This window comes from Sminthopsis crassicaudata, chromosome 3, assembly GCF_048593235.1.
Source record: "Sminthopsis crassicaudata isolate SCR6 chromosome 3, ASM4859323v1, whole genome shotgun sequence".
Lineage (NCBI taxonomy): Eukaryota > Metazoa > Chordata > Mammalia > Dasyuromorphia > Dasyuridae > Sminthopsis > Sminthopsis crassicaudata.
The window spans coordinates 645,636,873-645,658,726 of NC_133619.1; the positions used below are offsets into that span (position 1 = coordinate 645,636,873).

The 21,854-nt window shown below is 42.0% G+C and overlaps 1 protein-coding gene across 1 annotated transcript; it reads right to left on the reverse strand.

The window, feature by feature from the left end:
- Positions 1-4,685: 4,685 nt before the first annotated feature.
- On the reverse strand, positions 4,686-21,007 carry LOC141565006 (uncharacterized). The gene is made up of 6 exons (XM_074307964.1): positions 20,844-21,007; positions 17,537-17,637; positions 12,236-12,362; positions 11,689-11,760; positions 9,279-9,373; positions 4,686-8,850 (listed from the first exon to the last, which is right to left on the reverse strand). The coding sequence occupies exons 2-6, from the start codon at positions 17,591-17,593 to the stop codon at positions 7,474-7,476; spliced, it is 1,728 nt and encodes a 575-aa protein (XP_074164065.1). The 5' UTR covers positions 17,594-17,637; positions 20,844-21,007; the 3' UTR covers positions 4,686-7,473.
- Between the last annotated feature and the right edge of the window lie 847 nt (positions 21,008-21,854).

Consider the following 21,854-nt stretch of genomic DNA (forward strand, 5'->3'; position numbering starts at 1 on the left):
TCCTTGCTTTTTTCTCTTGTCACGTTGACCTGCTTCTTGCCCCAAATCAGAATGCCTTCATTTTCGGACTGAGCTGCAGCACAGTAGATATACATTCCTTACAAATGTAGAAAGCCAGAACAGATCTCGTCCAGGGTCTTCCCCCAGAATAAACGGGATCCTTCTAGACGCAGGCAGGCGCTGACAGAACGAGAAATGCGAAAGACTTCCTGATTGTGGGCAAAAAATCACACTCACGTCGGGTCTATGAAGTGGGTTATTCTTCCCATGGTCCCTTTCCTCGGAGAACTTCGCGCAGGGAAGGTGTGGGAGCGACTGCTCCCGCGTGACGTCCCGCAGAGTGGGGGGAAGGAGTGTTTGGTCCCAGCAAATCTCGCCATTTAATAAATTATTAAATGCTCTCTAATCTCTGGCTTGCGCTCCGGCATTACAAGTACGTCAGTCTAACCCCGGATTCCCCTCGAGAAACGTTGGCTTCTGTCCTTCAGTGGGGGAAACGAACCCAAGTGACGTTCCCACAATAGACCCACACTTACCACCATACACCAAGATAAGGTCAAAATGGGCCCATGATCCGGGCATAAAGAACGAGACCATAAATAGATTAGAGGAACAGAGGATAGACTCTCAGACCTGCGGAGGAGGAAGGAATGTGTGACCAGAGGAGAATAGAGATCATTGTCGATCAGAAAATAGAGGATTTTGATTACATCAAACTAAAAAGCTTTTGTACAAACAAAACTAATGCAGACAAGACTAGAAGGGAAGCAATAAACTGGGAAAACTTTTTACATTCAGAGGTTCTGATAAAGGCCTCATCTCCAAAATATACAGAGAATTAACTCTAATTTATAATTTCTCCAATTGATAAATGGTCAAAGGATATGAACAATTTTCAGATGAAGAAATTGAAACCATTTCTAGTCATACAAAAAGGTGTTCTAAATCACTACTGGTCAGAGAAATGCAAATTAAGGCCACTCTGAGATACCACTACACACCTGTCAGATTGGCTAAGATGACAGGAACAAATAATGATGAATGTTGGAGGGGATGTGGGAAAGCTGGGACACTGATACATTGTTGGTGGAGTTGTGAAAGAATCCAGCCATTCTGGAGAGCAATTTGGAACTATGCCCAAAAAGTTATCAAACTGTGCATACCGATCCAGCAGTACTACTACTGGGCTTATATCCCAAAGAGATTTTAAAGGGAGGGAAGGGACCCACATGTGCACAAATGTTTGTGGCAGCCCTTTTTGTAGTGGCCAGAAACTGGAAAATGAATGGATGTCCATCAGCTGGGGAATGGCTGAATAAGTATGTGAAGGTTATGGAATATTATTATTCTGTAAGAAATGACCAACAGGAGGGTTTTAGAGAGGCTGGAGAGACATGAGCTGATGCTGAGTGAAATGAGCAGGACCAGGAGATCGTTGTACATAGCAACAAGAAGATTATATGATGATCAATTCTGACGGACGTGTCTCTCTTCAACAATGAGGTGATTCAGGCCAGTTCCAATTGTTCAGTGATGAAGAAAGCCATCTGCACCCCGAGAGAGGACCGTGGGAACTGAGGGTGGAGCACGACATAGCATTCTCACACTTTCTGTTGATGTTTGCTTGCATTTTGTTTTCCTTCTCAGTTTTTTTTTTCCTTTCTAGATCCGATTTTTCTTGTGCAGCAAGAAAACTGTATAATTATGTATACAGATATTGGATTTAACATATTTAACATATATTGCACTACCTGCCATCTAGGGGAGGGGGTGAAGGGAAGGAGGGGAACTTTTGGAATAGGTTTTGCAGTCAATGTTGAAAAATTACCCATGCATATGTTCTGTAAATAAAAAGCTTTAATAAAAAAAATTTTTAAAGGTTGTGTCCATTTGTATACTTTTTGCTTTCTTCTGTTTTTCCATGCTTTTCTTTCTTTTTCTTTTCTTTATCATTATTCCCTAAGTCCACTAAGTCCAGTTCTCCCTTATGGCCCCAAAGTAAAGTTGAACAAAAAAAATTAAGACACTGGGGTGTTGAGAATGTCTCGTTCTGCATGTATGCTTTCTGCCAAGAGCTGGGAGGCAAGCTCTCTCAGCATTCTGAAGTCATGATTGGTCACTGCAATAATTAGAATTCAGTCACCTTGCAAATAAGAATTTCTTCCCATTCAGCTCTTGGTAGACATCCTCATTCTTTGGACCCCTTTAAGTCTAACATGCCTTAAGAGGTTGTAAGAATAATAGAGAAAAGACTTCATATATGGAAATGACTCCCTACACACACACACACACACACACACACACACATATGTATTCTATTTCTTGCCTTTCCAATGGGTGAAGAAGAGACTGGAGGGAAGGCTAGAATTTGGAATTGAAAATAAGATTTTTTTTTTTAAAAAGTAGCAGGAAAGTATGATGAATGTGTTGGTAATAGAACAGAGTTTCCAAAGGAAGCTGGAAGGTCAGGGTAGGAGACAGGAGTCCACTTCAATAGCTCAGTCTCCTTATTTTCTTGACTGGTAAAGTGAACCAAATGATAAGAATCTTTCCATTTTGAATCCCTGAGGTACCAGCTGCAGGAAGACCTGCTTTCCATAGGCTCCTTACCAAACAAGGCAGTTCTGGCCCGAAGCCTCTTCCCGCAGCTCCCAGAACCATGAAGTCTGCTCATCCCTGCACCCATTTAACCCCCACTGTACTCTACTAACTCCCACTCCTGGGAGGAGCCCAGCCACATTTTCCTGCCCCTGGAAGCATGTAATATGACTATCCTGATGCCCTTCTCACTGGTTTATGATTTCCTAGATCATACTCCCTTCCCTGGCTCCAATGTCCATATATGTGTTGCCCCTCCTAGTCCAAATAGTAATTCCTGGAGAGCAATGAGGTGTATCATCACTTTTGTATTTGTATCCCCAGAATGTAGCCATCTTGACACATAATAAGCACTTATAAATGCCTTTTGTTCACCTAAGCACTTAGTGAATGCTTTTTGTTCACATAATAAGTGCTTAGAATGCTTTTTGTTTCTTCATTCCATTGCCACGAGCTTCTGCGGGCTCCTAGGGGCACCTGAGTTTTCCATAAGCTTCAACCTTCCCTGAGGTGGTGAACAGAAACAGGAGCACGTATAACAGAATCGTCCCAGAAGGTCTTCCCGCCTTAGTCGCTGGCAAAGGCTTCTCTCTGTTAGGAATTCTCGGGGTGCTCCAAGTTCCTCCTTGCTGCTAAAAGCTTTCCCACATCTTACACTCAGTTTCTCTCCTTGGAATCCATGGGATCTGGGATAAGACATCTGTTCTGGCCCAAACGTACCCAATTTTTTCCATTCTAAAGGCTTCTCTTCTCTAGGAGCTCCTCAGTGGGCAAAAGGCATTCCTGGCCACACAGGCTTTTGCGGGGACAGCTTCCTCCCGCATATAGTCTGAGATGATGACTAAGGCAGGACTTCTTACCAATGGAGTGGGGCTGTCCATGGGATTTGTAACAGCTTTTCTCCAGGATGGAGTCTCGTGAGCAGATGCCTGCCTTTATTACCTTTCAGAGCATCTTCCTTAAAGAGATCCTGCTATATTGAACTAGGTCGGCAAACTGCCTGAACTTCTTTCCAATGCCTCTTTCCCACAGAAAGGCTCAGATATGGAGCAAAGACTGAACCTCGGAGTGTAGTACAGTAGCTCCCCACAGTCACCTAATTAAGAGGAACTCTGGGAGAGCCGGCTGCTTGTCTGCCCACCTCCCTTCAGCTCCTCTGAATTGCCCAAGCTTCTTTCACAAGGGATCAACCTTGGCTTGGAAGTGAATGGGGAGGGTTTTTTTGGGGGGGGGAATCCTTGATTATGGGACCACAAAGAAAAGCCCAAGTGAGCCTGACACAAAGCACCCCTGGTCAGACAAGCACTAATTGAGCCCCTCAGAAGGCTGGGCTTGGTGCACAATGCCACCCCAGTGCATGCTGTCCTCCACCACACTCCCCATAATTGTTCCAGCCCAGGCAGACCCCCGGCTCCAGGCCACGCAGTGACCCTGCTCTCCTGGGGAACCTGCCAACCCAGCCCCAAGGATGTATGGGCAGAGCTGAAACAAAGCCCAGAGAGGGCAGGCCAGGCATCCCAAGCACAGGAGCATTAGGGAGCCAAGGGGGGTGGGGTGGGTGGGGGAATCCCTAATCAGCGGAGAGCAGCTAGTGGCAGAGCGATTCTACCCAGCTCTTCCCAAAGGGCTGGATTAGGGAGTGGGGACCTTCTGGGGCTGGCACCTCCCCCCTGCCAGGTCACACATGACCACTAAGCAGGTCCCAGGAATCCCTGGGGCCACAGGGTGGGGATGGGGCACCCGTGTGAGATGTGGGCTGCTGCTGCTATAATAGTGCCACTGCAGAAACAATAAGACTTCTTTTGCCAGTTTAACTGTTTGGGTTTGTAAATTCATTTAGGAAGGACCTGCCTCAACCAGAAAGGGGTTCTCATAACTCCCTGCCCTATACTGAACTTCATCATTTTGGGTTCCCTGACCGGAACTGAGGGCACCCCAACTTCATCACTTGTACCAATTAATTGATGTTGACCTAACTTCTGGAAATCAATATTAAGTCAATGCTGGTATAATTTCTGCTTTCCATTTCCCATTTGAAAATTTTCATTTGCTTGCTTAAATGACTCATGATTAAATCTTTTAGAATATTATGTTATATATTTTCTCTTTATTACTGTTCTGGTTGATTATAAAGTGCAATTAAAAATATTACATTATATATTTTGTCACCATTATTCTGGTTGATTATAAAGTGCAATCTCTACATTCATGAATAGATGATTTGAAAAATCTTACATTGATAATATATCTTTTCCTGTCTGCTAAAATATAAGTCTTATATCAATTTTTGTATGTTGTTCAGTTCTTTCGAGATCTAATTCTACTAATTGTTTTTGTAAAGAAAATGTTCATATTGATGTGAAGCTTCTGTATAATCTGTAGAATTGATCACACTTCTTTCCCCTGAGACATACTTGTCCATATAGTCCTCATCCAAACTTTCCCCTAAATTTTCATCCAAGTCACTAAGTATCAATTTTATTCGTAGGGTCTTAATCAAATTTCTCTACCTCTTCATTCACAGCGACTGTTAACAATGCTGGTTTATATAGGAAAAATATTTTATTATTAGTAACACATGCAAATGTCCCACAAAATAATGTTTCTTGTAACCTTGGGGGAATATGGTAAAATTCATTTTGCCAACTCCTTGCTTTGCCTCCATGGAACACATGTAAGTCATCATTTCATTCAGCTGCAACCTACTTCTTTCTTTTGGCTTTGAGTAGCAATCACATAAACATTGATATGATTTAAGTCCTCTACCAATATGCCATTTATTGGTTATTAGTTTTACATATTTTAAATATAAGTTTTAAAGAGTAGTTTAATTATTACTTAACATCCTGCATCAATTAAACTTGACTCATTGGACTGCAATCTCTTGCCCTCAGAAGGCAAGGAGATCAGTGAGGAAGCCATGGAAGATGAATCATTTTTTTCCTCTCCAAATACCACAGAATCTTGTGTCTGGAAACAAATGCAGTCATCTTGACCTTCCAACAAATGGCAGATTATTCTGCTGTTTTACTATCGTTTCATCACTACCATCCATCATGAAATGACGGATTCCCAATATTCCTATGGCCATTTGCAATCATAATCTTTTTTTCTTTTATGTTAATTCTGCAATCCTTCCCAAGGGTGTGGTTAAAACCTTTCTTATTTTAATTGCATTTATAGACTTTAATAACATTTATAGTTTCTCATTATGTACTCTGTAGTGTGCAATATCAGCGATATAAGATCCTCACTAATGAAGGATTTGACACATTTATTGCTTTTGTGTGTTTTATCTCAAATTCAAGAATGCTGAGAATATGAAGAATAAAGACCATCTAAAGACTTTCTCATCTTACTTAAAGTGAGAGACTTAGGCTAAAGAAGGAATCTCCTTATGTTTACTAAGTTTTGTTCTCAATCAGAAAGCTTTCCTACTTTAATCACATAAATAGAAATTCTCCCCTATATTAAATTCTTTCATGCCCACTTAGTGGTGATTTATGGCTAAAATTTCTTTTTAACATGCTCAAAGTAAAATAAAAATCAATAGATTTCTAATATGAATTTTAAAATTTAAGTAGGAATTTGGTCCTTTAGGAGAAGGCTTTCTCATAGTTACTATATGGACAGTATTTCTTTCCAATATGAAGTGCCTGATGTAAGATAAGTGATGTTATCTGGATGAAATTCCTGCTTCTCCATATTCTCTATATTAAAATGATTTTTTTTTCCCTAAGAAAATTCTCTGACTTTGAAGAAAGTGGTTCTTTTAGATGAAGGCTTTCCAAATGTCATTCAAAAATTTTTTTTTCTTTGTTTTGTTTTGTTTTTTTTAACTAGTATGAATTCGTTGATGTGCAATAAATGATGACCTCTGGCTAAAGTTTTTCCCACATTCATGACACTCAAAGGGTTTCTCTCCAGTATGAATTCTCCGATGTGAAATAAGTGATGACCTTCTTTTAAAGTTTTTCCCACATTCTTTGCACTCAAAAGGTTTCTCTCCAGTATGAACCTTCTGGTGTGAAATAAATGAAGCTCTCTGACGAAAACTTTTTCCACACTTCTCACACTCAAAGGGTTTCACTCCAGTGTGAATTCTCTGGTGTTCAGTGAGGCGAGATTTGCTGGAGAAGGCTTTCCCACATTCATTACATTCAAAGATTTTCTTTCCAGTGTGAATTCTCTGGTGTTCAGTGAGGTGAGATTTGAAAGAAAATGTTATTCTGCATTCAGTGCATTCAAAGGGTTTCTCTCCATTATGAATTTCTTGATGAGAAATTAGTGTTGACTTCTCACTAAAGTTTCTTCCACATTCATTACAATGAAAGGGCTTCTCTCCAGTATGAATTCTCTGGTGTACAATAAGATGAGAATTATCATGGAAGGACTTCTGGCATTTGTTACACTTGAATAATTTATTTCCTGTGTGAATTCTCTTGTGTTTGTTCAATTGTCTCTTCCCTATGAAGACTTTCCTGCACTCGTCACATTCAAAGAGTTTCTTTCCAGTATGAATTTCCTGATGTGCTACAAGTGACAACTTCAGGCTGAAATTTTCCCCACATTCATTACACTTAAAGGGCTTTTCTCCAAGGCAAGTTTTCTGATGTTCCTTTTGAGTGAAATCTTTCCCAGAGTTATTACATTTAATGTACTCTCTCTGTACTATGAATTCTTTGAAGATTAAGTGATGTCCTTTGGCTCAAGTTTTTCCCATACTCTTTATATTCAAAGGGTTTCTCTCCAGTATGAATTTTCTGATGTGAAATAAGTGATGGCCTCCACCTAAACTTCTTCCCACATTCATGACACTCAAAGGGTTTCTCACCAGTATGAATTCTCTGATGTCTAGTAAGTGAGGATTTCTCACTAAAATTCTTCCCCACACTCAATACATCTAAAAGGTTTCTCTCCAGTATGAATTCTCTGATGCTTAATGAGTGATGACCTTAGGTTGAATTTTTTCCCACAGTCAATACACTCAAAGGGTTTCTCACCAGTATGAATTCTCTGGTGTTGAGTGTAGTGATATTTATTATGAAAGAGTTTTCTACATTCATTACATTCAAAAGTTTTCTGTCCAGTATGAAGTCTCTGATGTACTGTAAACTGGGATTTATTGTGGAAAGTTTTCCCACATTCACTGCACACGAAGGGTTTCTCTCCAATATGAATGCTCTGATGTAAAATAAGTGATGATCTCAGATGGAAGCTTTTCCCACATTCATTACATGCAAAGGGTTTCTCTCCACTATGGATTCTCTGATGCTCATTAAGTTTACACTTCCACTGAAAGGCTTTGCCACATTCATTACACTTAAAGAGTTTCTTTCCAGTATAAATTATTTCATTTTCAGCACCATTTCCTTTTTGGTTAAATTCTTTTTCACAGTTATCAGATTCCAAAAGATTTTCTCCAGCATGAATTCTCATGTGCTTATCAAGCTGACTCTTCCATCTGAAGGTTTTTCTACATTCAGTACACTCAGAGGATTTCTCCCATGTATGAATTCTCTGATGTCGGATAAGGTAACATTTGTAATGGAAGCCTTTTCTACATACATTACATTCAAAGAGTTTCTTTCCAAGGTGAATTCTCCCATGTAAATTAAGTGATGATCTCAGACTAAAGTTTTTCCCACATTCATTACACTCAAAGGGTTTCTCTCCAGTATGAATTCTCTGATGTGAAATAAGTGATGGCCTCCACTTAAACTTCTTTCCACATTCATGACACTCAAAGGGTTTCTCACCAGTATGAATTCTCTGATGTTTAATAAGTGAGGATTTCTCACTAAAATTTTTCCCACACTCAATACATCCAAAAGGTTTCTCTCCAGTATGAATTCTCTGATGCTTAATGAGTGATGACCTTTTGCTGAATTTTTTGCCACAGTCAATACACTCAAAGGGTTTCTCACCAGTATGAATTCCCTGGTGCTCATTTAGTTTACATCCCCTTTCTAAGTCTTCACCGTATTCATTACAATCAAAAGGGTTCTCACCAACCTGAACTCTTTGATGAAGAGTAAAACCTTTCCTGAATTTACTCAAAAGATGTAGTTTATTTTTAGCTTGAATTCTCTGATGATCATCAGGGCTTCCCAACTGTCTTATGGCTTTCCCATGTTCATTTAAGTTATCATTAGTATTAATTTCCTCACAATGCAAAGGGTGTCCATTGTGGCTAAAGGCTTGCCCATATTTGTTGAATTTATAGCCTTCCTTGCCAGTGTGAACTCTATGCTGTAAAAGAAAACAAGAATTATTATTGAAGAAATTACTGAATTTATTACACTCACATGATTTCTTTCAAGTTTGGTCCCTCCAATGTGCTTCCTTACTGACTAAAAACTTTTATACAGTCATTTAATCTTTAGGATTTCTCTCTAGTATATATTCAAAATGTAAGATTTTTTTCTCTTGAGACTTGTTACTACAGGAACATGAAAAAAAATTATATACATACACATACATACACACACACACACACACACACACACACACACACACACACACGTGGAAAAAGAGGGAGAGAGAACAACTCACCTTAGTAAAAGTGTCATCCTGAAGGAAGTTCCTAATCTGACCTTCATACTCCCCTCCCCTAATCCTTTCTCTAATGTGACCTCATCCATCCCAGCTTCTCCTATTTGGCAATTTCAGAGACCAACCTTTTGCAATCTTTCCTCGGAGGATGCTTTCACACAAATGTCCTGATTCAGAGATTGGTCCTCAGGGATACCTCGCCTTTGCTGAAAAAGAGAGCCTGAAGAAAAACATACAACAATATCCGCTGTTGTTTGTGTTAGGAAAAGAGAAACTTTTCTATTAGGTTTGAGATTCAATGTTTCATTAAGAAGAATGATGACTAAAATGCAGAAGACAGAATTAAAGAAGGTGAAATCCAAGACTGCTAAGAAATGAATCAGAGAAAGCATCTATGTGCCAGGCTGGCACTGGGGGCTTGGGACACAACCTATAAAATCAAGGTAGTGTCTGGCTCCAGGCAGCTCGCCATTCTAGGGTAACAAATAAAGGAACAGGGCCAGAAGGGAGAAGTTGTTGCTCAGAAGCCATAGAGATGGCAAGTGGAGCCACAGGAGAAGCTGACAAACATATGTCCTTTCCAGGAATTTGTAGACTTCATTACCATTCTCAGAGCTGGCCATGGAAAAGAAAGGGCACCCATGAGGTGACAGCTCATAAAGGGGCTAGCACAGCAACAAGGAGCATGAGGGGTCTGGGTGAGACCGGGAGGTCCCCTACCCACCCAACATGAACACGCATCTGGAGCCTTCTTGTTCCGACTCCAGCCAGATATATAAAGAATACCCTTTAATAAGTCTCTTTGGACGAGTGAGTTTTCCATGTAAGCGTCTTTCTCCCCTCCTCACTGTGGATAACCATTCATTCAGAGAGGGCCATCACCAGATACCTAGACTTTGTCACTCACAAGTCAAGACATCGCCTTCATGATGTCACTAGACCTCTGAGAATGAAGGACAACATCCTTTGAGTAGTACTGGGGACCAAAAATGCCAGTAGCCGTTCTTCCTCTCTTTTCGTCTCTTTCCCTAGCTGTATGTGGTTCCTCTCTCTACTTGGGGAGTCATACCCTTTTATGTGGGTGCACTGTCCAGAGGAATATAACTTTTGGTCACTTATATTTTGTAAGATATCTTGTGGTTGGAGGGCTAGATTTTTTATTTTTTCCCCAAAATATTAGGACAATTTATTATCCTGCATGGTTTTCATTTATGATTTCTTTTCTTTCTTTTTTCTTTTGCTGAGGCAATTAGGGTTAAATGACTTGTCCAAGGTCACACAGCCAGGAAATGATAAGTGTCTCAAAATGTTAGAGTGGTACATTCCTTTAGGATCAACTCAAAGATGATTTAGAAATTAGTCATATTTTTGACTCACTGGCTCAATATTCTTTAAGGTCAGTTTTTTCCCTTTCTGTATAGTTTATAATAACATAAATATGTTCAAGTAACAAGAGTGAAGACCTACAAAATCAAGGGAAATGTTGAAGTTCAATTTTATTACTCGTGTAACTGCTGTGCTACAAAGGTTGTGGAGGTCATATTGTCCCACTACAAAGGCAGAAGAGTTTAAGTTGCATTACCCATGATATTGGCTCTTTCTGCCTCATTCCTCAGTCTAGTTAAGAACCAAATTCTGTACTGGTGAATTTATTTGTGGGAAAGTGACATAGCCAAGTTAGCAATTTAATTAATCACAAAATAGCAACAAATCTCTGACTTTTATACTTCAAAAAATAAAATAAAAGGTCTATTGCAATTTAAATAAAAGCTACCTGATTCCAAATCACTTTGGTTTTCACTGAATGGCCAGTAATAGTCTCCAGCCCAAGCTTTGGTAACCCAGGATTTAAAGTAAGTATAAAATTGCAATTGTTTTTTGCAAGAAACTCAGAAGGTATTTCCCTCCTAGATCAATAATTTTGTGAGGATAAATTAGACCATTTTTTGGTCTGGATTCTTACCTAGCCTTTTATCATTGAGTAAACATTACCTCAGACAAATTGAGACCTGGGAAAGACATTAATCTAAAAAGCCCAAGGTCACCCATAGCATTGTGCACCACAACCAATCATCCTGATACTTATCTTGCTATTGGACAGCTTCGTGACACTTACAAATCAAGACATTATCCTCAAAATGAGAAGAAAGGATGAATAGGAATAGCATCCAGAGAGGCATTTGTAGCCAGAGGAAAGCACTGGGATGGGATCCAGGCTCCTCATTTTTCTATTTCTCAAGCTCAGAAGCTCCATTGCAGTTGTCACAGAGTAGACTTGATTCGGTGGAAGGTTTAGGAGGTAACTATCGCTTCCTCCCAGAAGTCTGCTCTTATGCTTGCATTAGGTAGCATGATGTTGGAGCTTCGACAGATAAGTCGTTGTAATGTTATGAAGTATAAAACAAGAAATACACATTTGTTTCATCTCTTCCCCATGGACTCTTGGGAAGAACCTCTTGGCTAACATTTCCAAGGTATTCTACTTGAGTTACACTCTCCATGATTCCCATCTGCCCTTCTTCTGTCAACACTCACCTGGGTCAGGTTCTTTTGGCGCTTCTCCTTTTTCTAACCAGGAGATGACATCTGATTTAAAAACTGGAAGTCCTGGTCATGGGGAGAAAAATAAAGAATTCTGGGGTCAGAAAACCTTCTCCAAATCCCATCCTGACCTCTTTCTCTTAAGAGAAAAGAGGTCCTGCTGAGAGGGCTAAGAAACCAGGGCTCAACCCCTCTCTAGGTTGGAGACCGGATCTAACTCAGAGAGACCACTAATTCACTGGCCCCTTCACTGCTGAGCAGAAAGGACACATGGGCCCTGAGACAGCAAGAGCCTTTTCCCCGGGGAGACAAAGAATTAGGAAGTCAGACCTTCAAGATCTGGACAATGAAGTCATAGGATGTCGATATGTGAAAGAAGACCTTTCACCAGGGAATGGAGAACAAAGACACTGCTTTCCAGAATTTCCCCTCAGTCAATACTTCACAAAAGTCTCCAATTCAGGAGAACTTGTCTCTCACTTTCAGCAAGCAGACCCCTGGTGATCAGAGTCCTGCTCAAAGGAGAGATGGGCGTCCTTACCTAGAGAGAGGATGTTCTCAAAGGTCTCCAGCATCACTTCCCTGTACAGGGCCCTCTGGGCAGGGTCCAGACTTCTCCACTCTTCCTGGGTGAAGTTCACAGCCACATCCTGGAATGTCACTAATTCCTGAAACAAACACATCTCTTCTTAGATCTCCATGGTTCTAAGGGGAAAGAGATGGAGGTGGCAGGAGGAAATTTAGAGAGAGTTTCCTATAGAATAAGTGAGTGTTTCTCTATATAACATAATAAAGGTATTGGGACAGTCTGTCTGATTTCAGAGATCACTCCTCAGTTCATTGCTGACTGGTAATCTGGTCAAGAGACCAGTCCTCCTTCCTACCCATGAGTCGTAGAATTAACACACCAACAACTGAAATCTAAAAGCTTTGCTTGCATTTTGCTTTAAATGGAGTTAAATGCTACCTTAGAGGTGGATGAACTATCCTGCTGGTACACCCTTAGGAGTTCTCGTTTTTCATTTGGCAGTATTGTAATTTCCCCACCATTTTCATAAAAAAACAGTCTCAATATTTGTGAGTGTTCTGACCCATATAAATAAATTCAGGGCTGTACAGCAAGTCTCTGAAAGCTGCCCACTCATTTTCTGCTCCACTGTTGCCAACTGTGTACTGGTGCAACTTAACCTCCAAGTAAGCAACAAACCGTTCGTGCTTAGGGAAGCGCTCTCATCTCCTGATACTGTCTTCTGGTGACCATCCTGCCTTTGGTTGTATGTGAATATTTAGGTGGGAGTATTGCCTAGTCACTCACCTGTCCCCACGGGATGCTGAGATGGGATGGGATGATAAAGCCATAAGGTGATGTCATTTGATTCGTAAATAAGTTGGATTTAAGTGAGACAGAGTTGTATGAAGTCGTTGCCTTCATTCTCTCTTCCAAAGCCATCATAGGCCAGTGACAAGATGGGGGGTGATGGCTTGGGATGGCCTTGACCTCCTTGTTATGGGTCAGAACTTGAAACAAGGTGCTAAGTCAGTGGAATTGATAGAGACAATGGTTGTTTAGCATGGTGCTTAACAGTTCTCTAGTTCAATACCTGTACTTGGTACTTACTATAGTTCTACAAGATTCACACCTTTGATAATAAGCTCACACAAACTCAGCCAGAATCAGAATGAGGGAAGACCAGAGAAGTGGTGGTGGTCCTCCTGCCATCCCCACAGAAACCAAGCTCTGGAAGGCCTCCAGAAAACTAGCCGAACCCCAAGTGAAGGAGACAAGACTTAGAGGGAGACAATAAAGGATTTGGACTTTAACTCCTGGCTGCACTTATGATTACTGAACTGAAACGAAGGCTGCTTCCAGAGACCACAAGAAAACCTCATTACATTTTAGAGAGAATATTACATTTTGGCGCCAGAACGTGGGACTAAGAACCTTCATCTGTGATCAAGAAATTAGGGTGAGTACAAAAATAGACAAGGAAACTTTGTAAAGGACTAAAGTAGTATTCCAGCTAAAACGGGACAGATATTTAGAAAAGAGATTTCTCTCCCGAAAGGAAAATGTGTCGAAAGCTTGGTCAAAATGATAAAAAATCGAGCTTTAATTGTAACTTGGGAGCAGATCACTGAACTTTTAGAAACTGTACAGTACACATCTCCTTGGTTCTCTATGGAAAAAGAATTGGATCCAAATGCGTGGAAATTAGTAGGAGAGCAACAATGTCAATTCTACAATGAAAATGGACCTGACTCAATTTCCAAAAAAACACTTTACATATGTAATTTGATACAACTGGCTTTAGGAAATTATATATTATAGAATAGGGAAAAGAAGAAAGAGCAGGAGGGGGAGGATCCAGATAAACTAGGTGAAAAGGATGAAGAATCAGATAAGAATGGAGTTAAGTACAATTCTGAGTGTAGTACTTCACAGTAAAAGCCATTAGGTCATTCCCCATTTCATGACCCTCCCCCCTCAATTAACCCTTCATGGGTGGAAGGAGGAAGTAGGGGAGAGACAGTAACACAACCAGCACCACCTATGAAGCAGTCTATGAGAAGATTAGAAAAAGCATTGGTTAAGGTAAAACATGAAGGACAGAATGTATCTGATTTAATACATGCATACCCTGTGATTGAAGAGCTTGACTCTTCAGGTCAACAAAGGAGAAGATACACTCTTTTTGATCTGGAAAAATTAAGGATTTGAAAAAGGGTTGAACTCTTTATGGAGCTACATCATCTTATGTTAAGATGTACTAGAGAGTATGGTTTATGAAATCTTAATTCTGAGTGATTGGAAATCCATAGCAAGACACGGTTAGAACCTGGACAAAACTTGTGGCTTTCAGAGTATTGTGAATTATGCAGGATCCAAGCTCAACACAATAAGCAAATGATTTAATGTACAAATCACCTTTGACCAACTAGAAGATGAAGGTCAGTATGCAGAGAATTCAGCACAGATTAATTACCCCATAGGAGCAGAAGAATAAATTTCTAAAGCTGCTATAAAAGCTTGGGGTTCCCTCCCCGGACAAAAAGATCCAGGGGAGACCTTCACAAAAAATAGAGCAAGGTCCCAATGAACCCTTTGCTGATTTTGTGGGATGTTTGCAAACAGCTGTCACAAGAACTATTGGAGAAAATGCAGCTACAAGAATTATGATCAGACAACTGGCTAAGGAAAATACTAATAAGGCTTGCAGAAAAATTATATGGGGACTACACAAAGATGCTTTTTTAGAAGAGATTATAAGACACTGTGCCACAGTGGGCACAAATGCTTATTATACCCAGACTATGATGAACATGGGAAGACAGAGTTCCTCTTGGCAAGGAACTTCTAGAAAGAGTTGTCAATGTTTTCAGTGTGGAAAAGTTGGACATCTAAGAGCTCAGTGTAGATATGGAGATAGAGTGAGAAGACAGGCTGAAAGAAGACCTAAAACCCCATGTACAAAATGTCACAAAGGCTTCCACTGGACCTCAGAATGTAGACTGACCCAGGTAAATGAGAGGTGGGACCCAGCTCCAAGATATCAATTAAAAGCAGACGGGGCATGATGGCAGCCAACATTACACCCAGAGAATTTTTAGAAGGTCAGGACTCTGATGTGATCAATCAACCAAAAAGCACATCAGAAAGGGATTATAGTTGGGGAGAATACAGGCTTTTTAAACCAACAGGGCAGTGTCCAGTGCAAATAGTTCCAATGCAATTGCCAGATGATGAGAAGAGATTTAGAAAGTGGCAAATAGAAGGGACTAGACAGGTTAATTGCCTAGGAGAGAGGGTTTGCTTGTATCTCTACAGATAGAGAAGGAATCAGATGAAGAAGGAAACAGAAGGGTGCCAACGAGCCATATTCACCTTGTCCATCAAAGAGAGACAGAAAAAGAGAAAAACCTTGAAACAAAGGAGAACTAAGAAACATCTGACACTGAAAGAGCATGGCTGATAATGAGACTGTTGAAGAACTTTAAAATCTGCAGGAATCATTGGATTCCCTAACCTAAAATGAGACTATTATAGCAGGACTCCAAAGCTTGCAGGAATTATTGGATTCCTGGCACATGAACTAATGGACAATAGATTCCTTTTGGACTATTTCTAGGACTTATGGATATGTATAATTCCTCATGTGTTATGTTACTATGTGCTTGTGTAATTATGTGTAATACCTCCTATATTGATGGATTTATGTATATCTGTTTTAAGAATGAGCCCCTTCAGAAACCCGATAATCTGATCTGACTTCCTATTTCCTTTGGTGTTTTCATCTCCCTTCCAGAGACATCAGGGAGGGTGTGACCACCTCCTTTTACGGTGTTTTCACTTCTTTTTTGGTCAGGGAAGGCATGATCACCTTTTTTTGGAGGATTCTCACTTCCTTGAGAAGTCAGGGAGGTCATGACCACCTATGTTCTAAAACAAAAGAAAGCAGGAGATTTTATGGACCAGAACTTGAAACAAGCAAGGTGCTAAGTCAGTGGAATTGATAGAGACAATAGTCATCTAATTTAGCATGGTGCTTAACAGTTCTCTAGTTCAGTACATGTTCTTAGTTCTATAAGATTCACACCTTTGATAAGAGACCATATAAGCTGGGACAAGCTCAACCAGGAGGAGAACGAGGGAAGACTAGAGAAGTGGTAGCAGTCCTCCTGCCTCCCCTACAGAAACCAAGACACATTCAGGAGGACCTCAAGAAGCTGGCAGAGGCAGAGAAGACAAAGGACTGGTGGCAGGAGCTTAAATTCTTGGAGCCAAGGAGAGAGATAGGCCTCTAAGAAAGCTAACTGGGCCCCAGGAAAGGAGACAAGACTTTGAAGGAGACAATAAAGGATTTGGACTTTAACTCCTGGCTACTCCTGTGATGATTACTGAGCTGAAACAAAGGCTGCTCCCAGAGAACCCCCCAAAAAACAAATCAGAGAAAATTAGTTACAGTCCGCCTGAAGAGGTCCAAAGAGATAGCCCAAGACACAAATGATTAACAGAGAAATTCCTGTCTTAGAAGAGGTCAAAGGAGATAACCTAAGACACAAATAATTAATAGATTTTTACATTCTTAAGAGAAATTCCTGTCTTATACAAACTTCAAAGGATTTACAAGCTTCCTCAGGAACTTCTTTGATATATAAACTTCTCTATACCCGAAGGAAGCAGAATAGTTCTTTGCAAATACAAACTCTGCTTGATGATCCTGTTCATGTAGAAAAAGAACCTCCAAAATTCTATTCTTTGCAAAATGGCTTTCTACCTGGAAACCTTTTGCCCACCAAGTCGGCTTCCCTTTCCTGGCAATTTGGTTTTTCTTCCTGGAGGCTAATTGCCCACCACTCCCTTGTCCTTGATGGTGACAACCACAGGGATATGGAGAACAGAGTCTACTAGTCACGGTTACCCATAGCCCTGCTGATCAGGGTACTGACCTTCTGGGCTTCTGGCATGACTAAGTTCTGGTTCCTGATATGTGGGCATCTGACCTCAAAGACTGGGCAGCTACATGATGGTCTCAGCTGCTCCCTGGGGACCCCACTCCAAGTTTCAGAAACCCTGGGGCTGGCTTTAGGCCAAGATGGCACACTTGAGGGCAAGCATTTCTTTCCCTCAAGTTAAAGGCCATGAATGTTGTCAGCTGCTTGAAAAGTCTCAATAACTTTAGTGAATGGGAGTCCCCATGGGGCCCTGCCTTGAGGGCCCTCACTTCTGAGACCCAGAGGAATTCTGGGGCCTGGGTGAGCAGACAGGACCAAGGTCCAAGAAAATGCATCCATGCTCTGAGAGGTTAGTTGAGAGGGAAAGAGAGAGGAACCCAGAACTCACCTGGGGCCTGACTGTCAGGAGTTCAGAGGTTAATTCCTCAGCCTCTTCCTCTTCCATGCTCCAGTTTGGGAGAAAGTCAACGTCTACAGAATCTGGCAGGCCTGCAGGGGGACAGAGGAGGGACAAAGGCATAAGGGAGACTGAGGACAGCCTAGAGATGTCTACATCCTAGGGGAGAAGGCCCTGGTCAGCATTGAGGTGTAAGCCCAAGGAGATCCCGAGGAGCCCATGGCGACTTTGAGGGAAAAAGCAAAAATATGGAATTACTAAGTGTGTTGAGATGCCAAGTTTGCCCATGAGGTTACAGCACATTCCGCTCCCCTCTCCCTACTTCCAGCCTTTGTTCTCTTGCCCCATATTCCACCCAATCACTCTCCTGATAATCTTAAAGCACAGGTCTAACCATAGCACTGCTCAAACATCTTCACTGGCTCCCTGCTGCCTCAAACTGAAAACTTAAAAATTTTAGTTAGGTATTTAAAGACTTCCAGAAAAATAATTTAAAATTATGCAGATAACAGCGCTACTGTGATAATATGTTTGCATGACCGCACATGTCTAAATCCACAGCCAATTGCATGCATTCTCAAAAAGAGAACATGGGATTCAAAAGTTAAATGAAAAAATTTTGATTTGAGAAAAAATAAAATTAAATGTAGAATTATCCAAATAAAGTGACTAAAATGTGCCTATACTTTGATCCAGAGATAAATGACTAGACATATAGCTCTAAGTCATCAATGAGCAAAATAAAAGTCCCTCTGCACCAAAAGTTGCGGTGTTTTTTTTTTTTGTTTTTGTTTTTTGCATGTGTGCTAGTAAAAAATTGAAAACAGAGTGGGAGGCCATCAATTAAAGACTCAACAACTTATGATACACCAATGAAATGGAATATTACCATGCTTTGAGAGAAACTGACCATGAAGAATATAAAGAAGCCTGGGAAGACTTATGAGAACTGATTTTGAATAGTCAGCAGGGCCAAGAAAGCAAAACACACTGACTGCAACAATATCAACAGAGAAAGAGCAGCAGAAGAACAGTCCAAATGGAAAGATTGCTCAAAATTATGGAGGCCAAGCTTGGTCCCAAAAAGGAGCTCTAAGAAGATCTTTTCCACTGTTGTACAAAAATGGGAGATCAGAGGTGTGGAATACTGTAAATAAGACCAGGCCTTTTTTTTCCCCTTGGATGTCACTTGGTTTTGTGGACTTTTACTTTCTGCCTTTTAAAAAGGCCAGATGATTCAAGGGAAGGAGGAGCATACACACATACTAGGAATTGTACATGATTTTTAAAAAATCAATAAAAATGTGTTTCAAAAAGAGAAATAGACCTCTGCGTAAGTAAAGAGCTTTGCCACTTACTTTTACAGATATTTCCTATTACTCCTCTTCCTAACCCTACAATCTAGTCAGACTCATGCTAGCAGATCTCCATACACAAACATCCTTGTCCATTTCACTCTTGCAAAATGCCTTGTCCATTTCATCTTTGCAACATCCTTTGTCCACTTCACCCCTGCAACATCCCTTGTTCTTTTCACTTCTGCAACATCTCATGTCCATTTCATCTCTGCAATATATCTTGTTCATTTCACTCCCTTGCAACATCCTTTGTTCATTTCACCTCTGCAATATCCCTTGTCCATTTCTCCCTTGCAACATCTCTTGTCCATTTTACCTCCTCAACACCCCTCCTCCTCTCCTCTAACACCCCCCCTCCCCCATGCTGGGGAAAGCATCTTCACCTCGAACCTGGACTACTATCTACCTACATCCAGTCTCTCCCCACTCCAGTGCATCCTCCTTTCGAAAACCAAAGAGATTTTTCTGAACTGCAGGTTTGACTATATATATTGACACTCCTACTCAGTCAACTGCAGTGGCCTCCTCTTAAGTCCACGATCAAATATAAAATTCTCTGTCTGGAATGCAAAGTCCTGCATAACCTGGCCCCCTCCTACCTTTCCTGTACTCTTCAGTCCTCAGCCCAGTCCCTCTGGCTGTTCCATGAACAAGATCCTCCATCTCTACTCTGGGCACTTTCTAGCGCTAAATCCTTGCCTGAAATGCTCTCTCCTCTACTCTGACTCCCTGGCTTTTCCCCTCTTCTTTATGAGACTGGTGCCTTCCTTCCCCTCTCCAATTTCTCCTGTCTACACCTAGTTTGTACCCAGTGTTTGCCTGCCATCTCCAGGGGAGAGACTTTTAACTTTTTTTGTATCTCCAGAACCTATAGCAGTGCCAAGTACACAGCAGGCATTTAATAGTTGCTTACTGATAGTCTTTCTAATTTCACTTAGTTCTTTCACAGTTCTTTCCCGGCTACAAGATGATGGCCAACCAGTAGATAGTAGAGGCACAAATGACCTAGAATAATATTAGTTATTTATGCTTGGGCCTCCCAGAAGGGCTAGCTTACATTCCAGTGGACAAGAGGTGGGCCCAACACAGGTGAAGTTCCACAATACAAGTCTCGGCTGTGGAACTAATACCAATAAACTCTCATCACTTCCCCAGGCTCTGTGGTCTAGTCCTTCATGGCTATTAAGTTCAAAATATCTGCACTAGGTTCCTACTATGTGCAAGGAACTAGTGTGGGCAGGAGGGATGCAGAGGACTCAATGCATGGCTAGAAGGAGCCCAGAAGGGAACACAGGTGAGTGACTACAAAGTTCCCCCACACATACCAAAATTCTGTAGATGGGAGTGAGGGAGGGGGTTATTGTACCCAGGACAAGCCTTGGGAGTCTGGATAACCAGAGTTCAAACCGGATCCCAGACATATGGGGATTCCCGGCAAATCATTTATATTTCAGTGTAAGCCCTTCCCCATAAGCCGCAGGGGGACCCCAGAACACCCTGGCAGGTCAGAGAAATCTGGGGCCAGACCACAACTAAGGAGGGGCTGGATGGGGGGAGGCGTGTGCACCCCAACGGAAGCTTTGCAAGAGCTTCAGGAGGCTAAAGCGGAGCAATGGGGCGAGAGAAAACGGGGATGGGGGTGGGGGAGGTGGTAAGATAGGCCGGGGAAGGAATAGCCTGTGCAAAGATCCGGAGGCTGGAGACGACCTCGGAGTCTGGGCACACGGAGGCAGCTGAAAATAGAAGGCTGCAGCCCCATCAGGGGGCGATTGGCACAATCCTCCGGGCCGCAGACCCTCTTTTGGCATGTCCTCCGGGCCCGGGCTCTCGGGGAGGCCACGAGGAGGCACACATGGTTCTTGAGCAGCAGCATCCGGCCAGGGTCCTGCGCTCTCCGCCCCAGGGACACTCCACTAGGCCCCGCCTGCGCTCACACTCACCTCTCCCGGGCGATGCCGGGGTCCCTACGGGGCTCTGGGGAAAGGGGGGCAAGGCGGAAGCGCAGTCCCTCCCGAGGGATCCCCGGCCGATCGCACTAGGAAACCAGCAGCTCAGTGGCCAAGTCCCGGCCTAGAGGAAGTGCGCCTGCGCACAGGGAGCCCATAAAGTCTCAGCCCTAAGATGCGCGAGGTTCCCTCTCCGTGCTTCGCACTTGCGCACTTGAATCCTTGAACTACCAATCCCAGAAAGCACCGGGACATATAGTAGGGCTTGGGGCTGCGTTGCTCGAAGGGAGTCCTGGGAAATGAAGCTTTCTCCTTTTTTTCCACACGTGGGTTTAGGGAGAATGAAGAGAATGGATCCAGTTCTTTCATCCACTTTAATTTCTATATTTGGCAGCAGATGTTTCTCCAAATGAGTAACTGTTTTTGGTCAATCAGTGTCCATGCTAGGGAGGGGGAAAGAACTCATGAACAAAACATACTTCTCTGCATCTGGAATGATCCCAGCCACAAGATCCCAGCAGCTGCAAAACTCCAAATGTACAACAGATTAATCCATGGGGTTGGGGTGGTTTCCCAGCACCTCCCAAGGGGGCCTCTAGGCTTTCATTTAAACAGATAGGAAAAGGGGTCTCTGTAATTCATGTCAGCCAGTTTCCCGTGATTCTTCAGGCAACGACTTAGAGAACCAAAGTATCTGCTTCCTGCACCGCCCAAACCTTAGTTTTGAGAGGATAGTCTTGACTACGAGAAGGGGCCCAGGACTGAAATGCTTGTTTTCCCCGATTCCTACTCAAGGGTTTGCTAACAAAGGATGCTAATATCTTATTTGTAATCTCTGGTGTGCGGGGTCATTTTGGACCTATGTAGACACATCTATCAAGCGGAGACCTCAGGAGCATAAGAAAAAAACAAGCAAGAAGGAAAAGCTCCTTGTATGTGAATAACAAGTCCCCCATGTGGGCACAGCTGGCCAAGGGGATTCTTGCGGTCTCAGAATCCACACTA

Bases quoted from the DNA above. Each gene is read 5' to 3' on its own strand.
- LOC141565006 (XM_074307964.1), bottom strand. From the start codon at position 17,593: ATGGAAGAGGAAGAGGCTGAGGAATTAACCTCTGAACTCCTGACAGTC. The intron at 12,363-17,536 runs GTGAGTTCTGGG...TGTTTGTTTCAG, and splicing joins TCCTGACAGTCAGGCCCCAG to GAATTAGTGACATTCCAGGA. The intron at 9,374-11,688 runs GTGAGTGTTGAC...GTTTTTCTTCAG, and splicing joins GCCAAAAGAACCTGACCCAG to GCTCTCTTTTTCAGCAAAGG.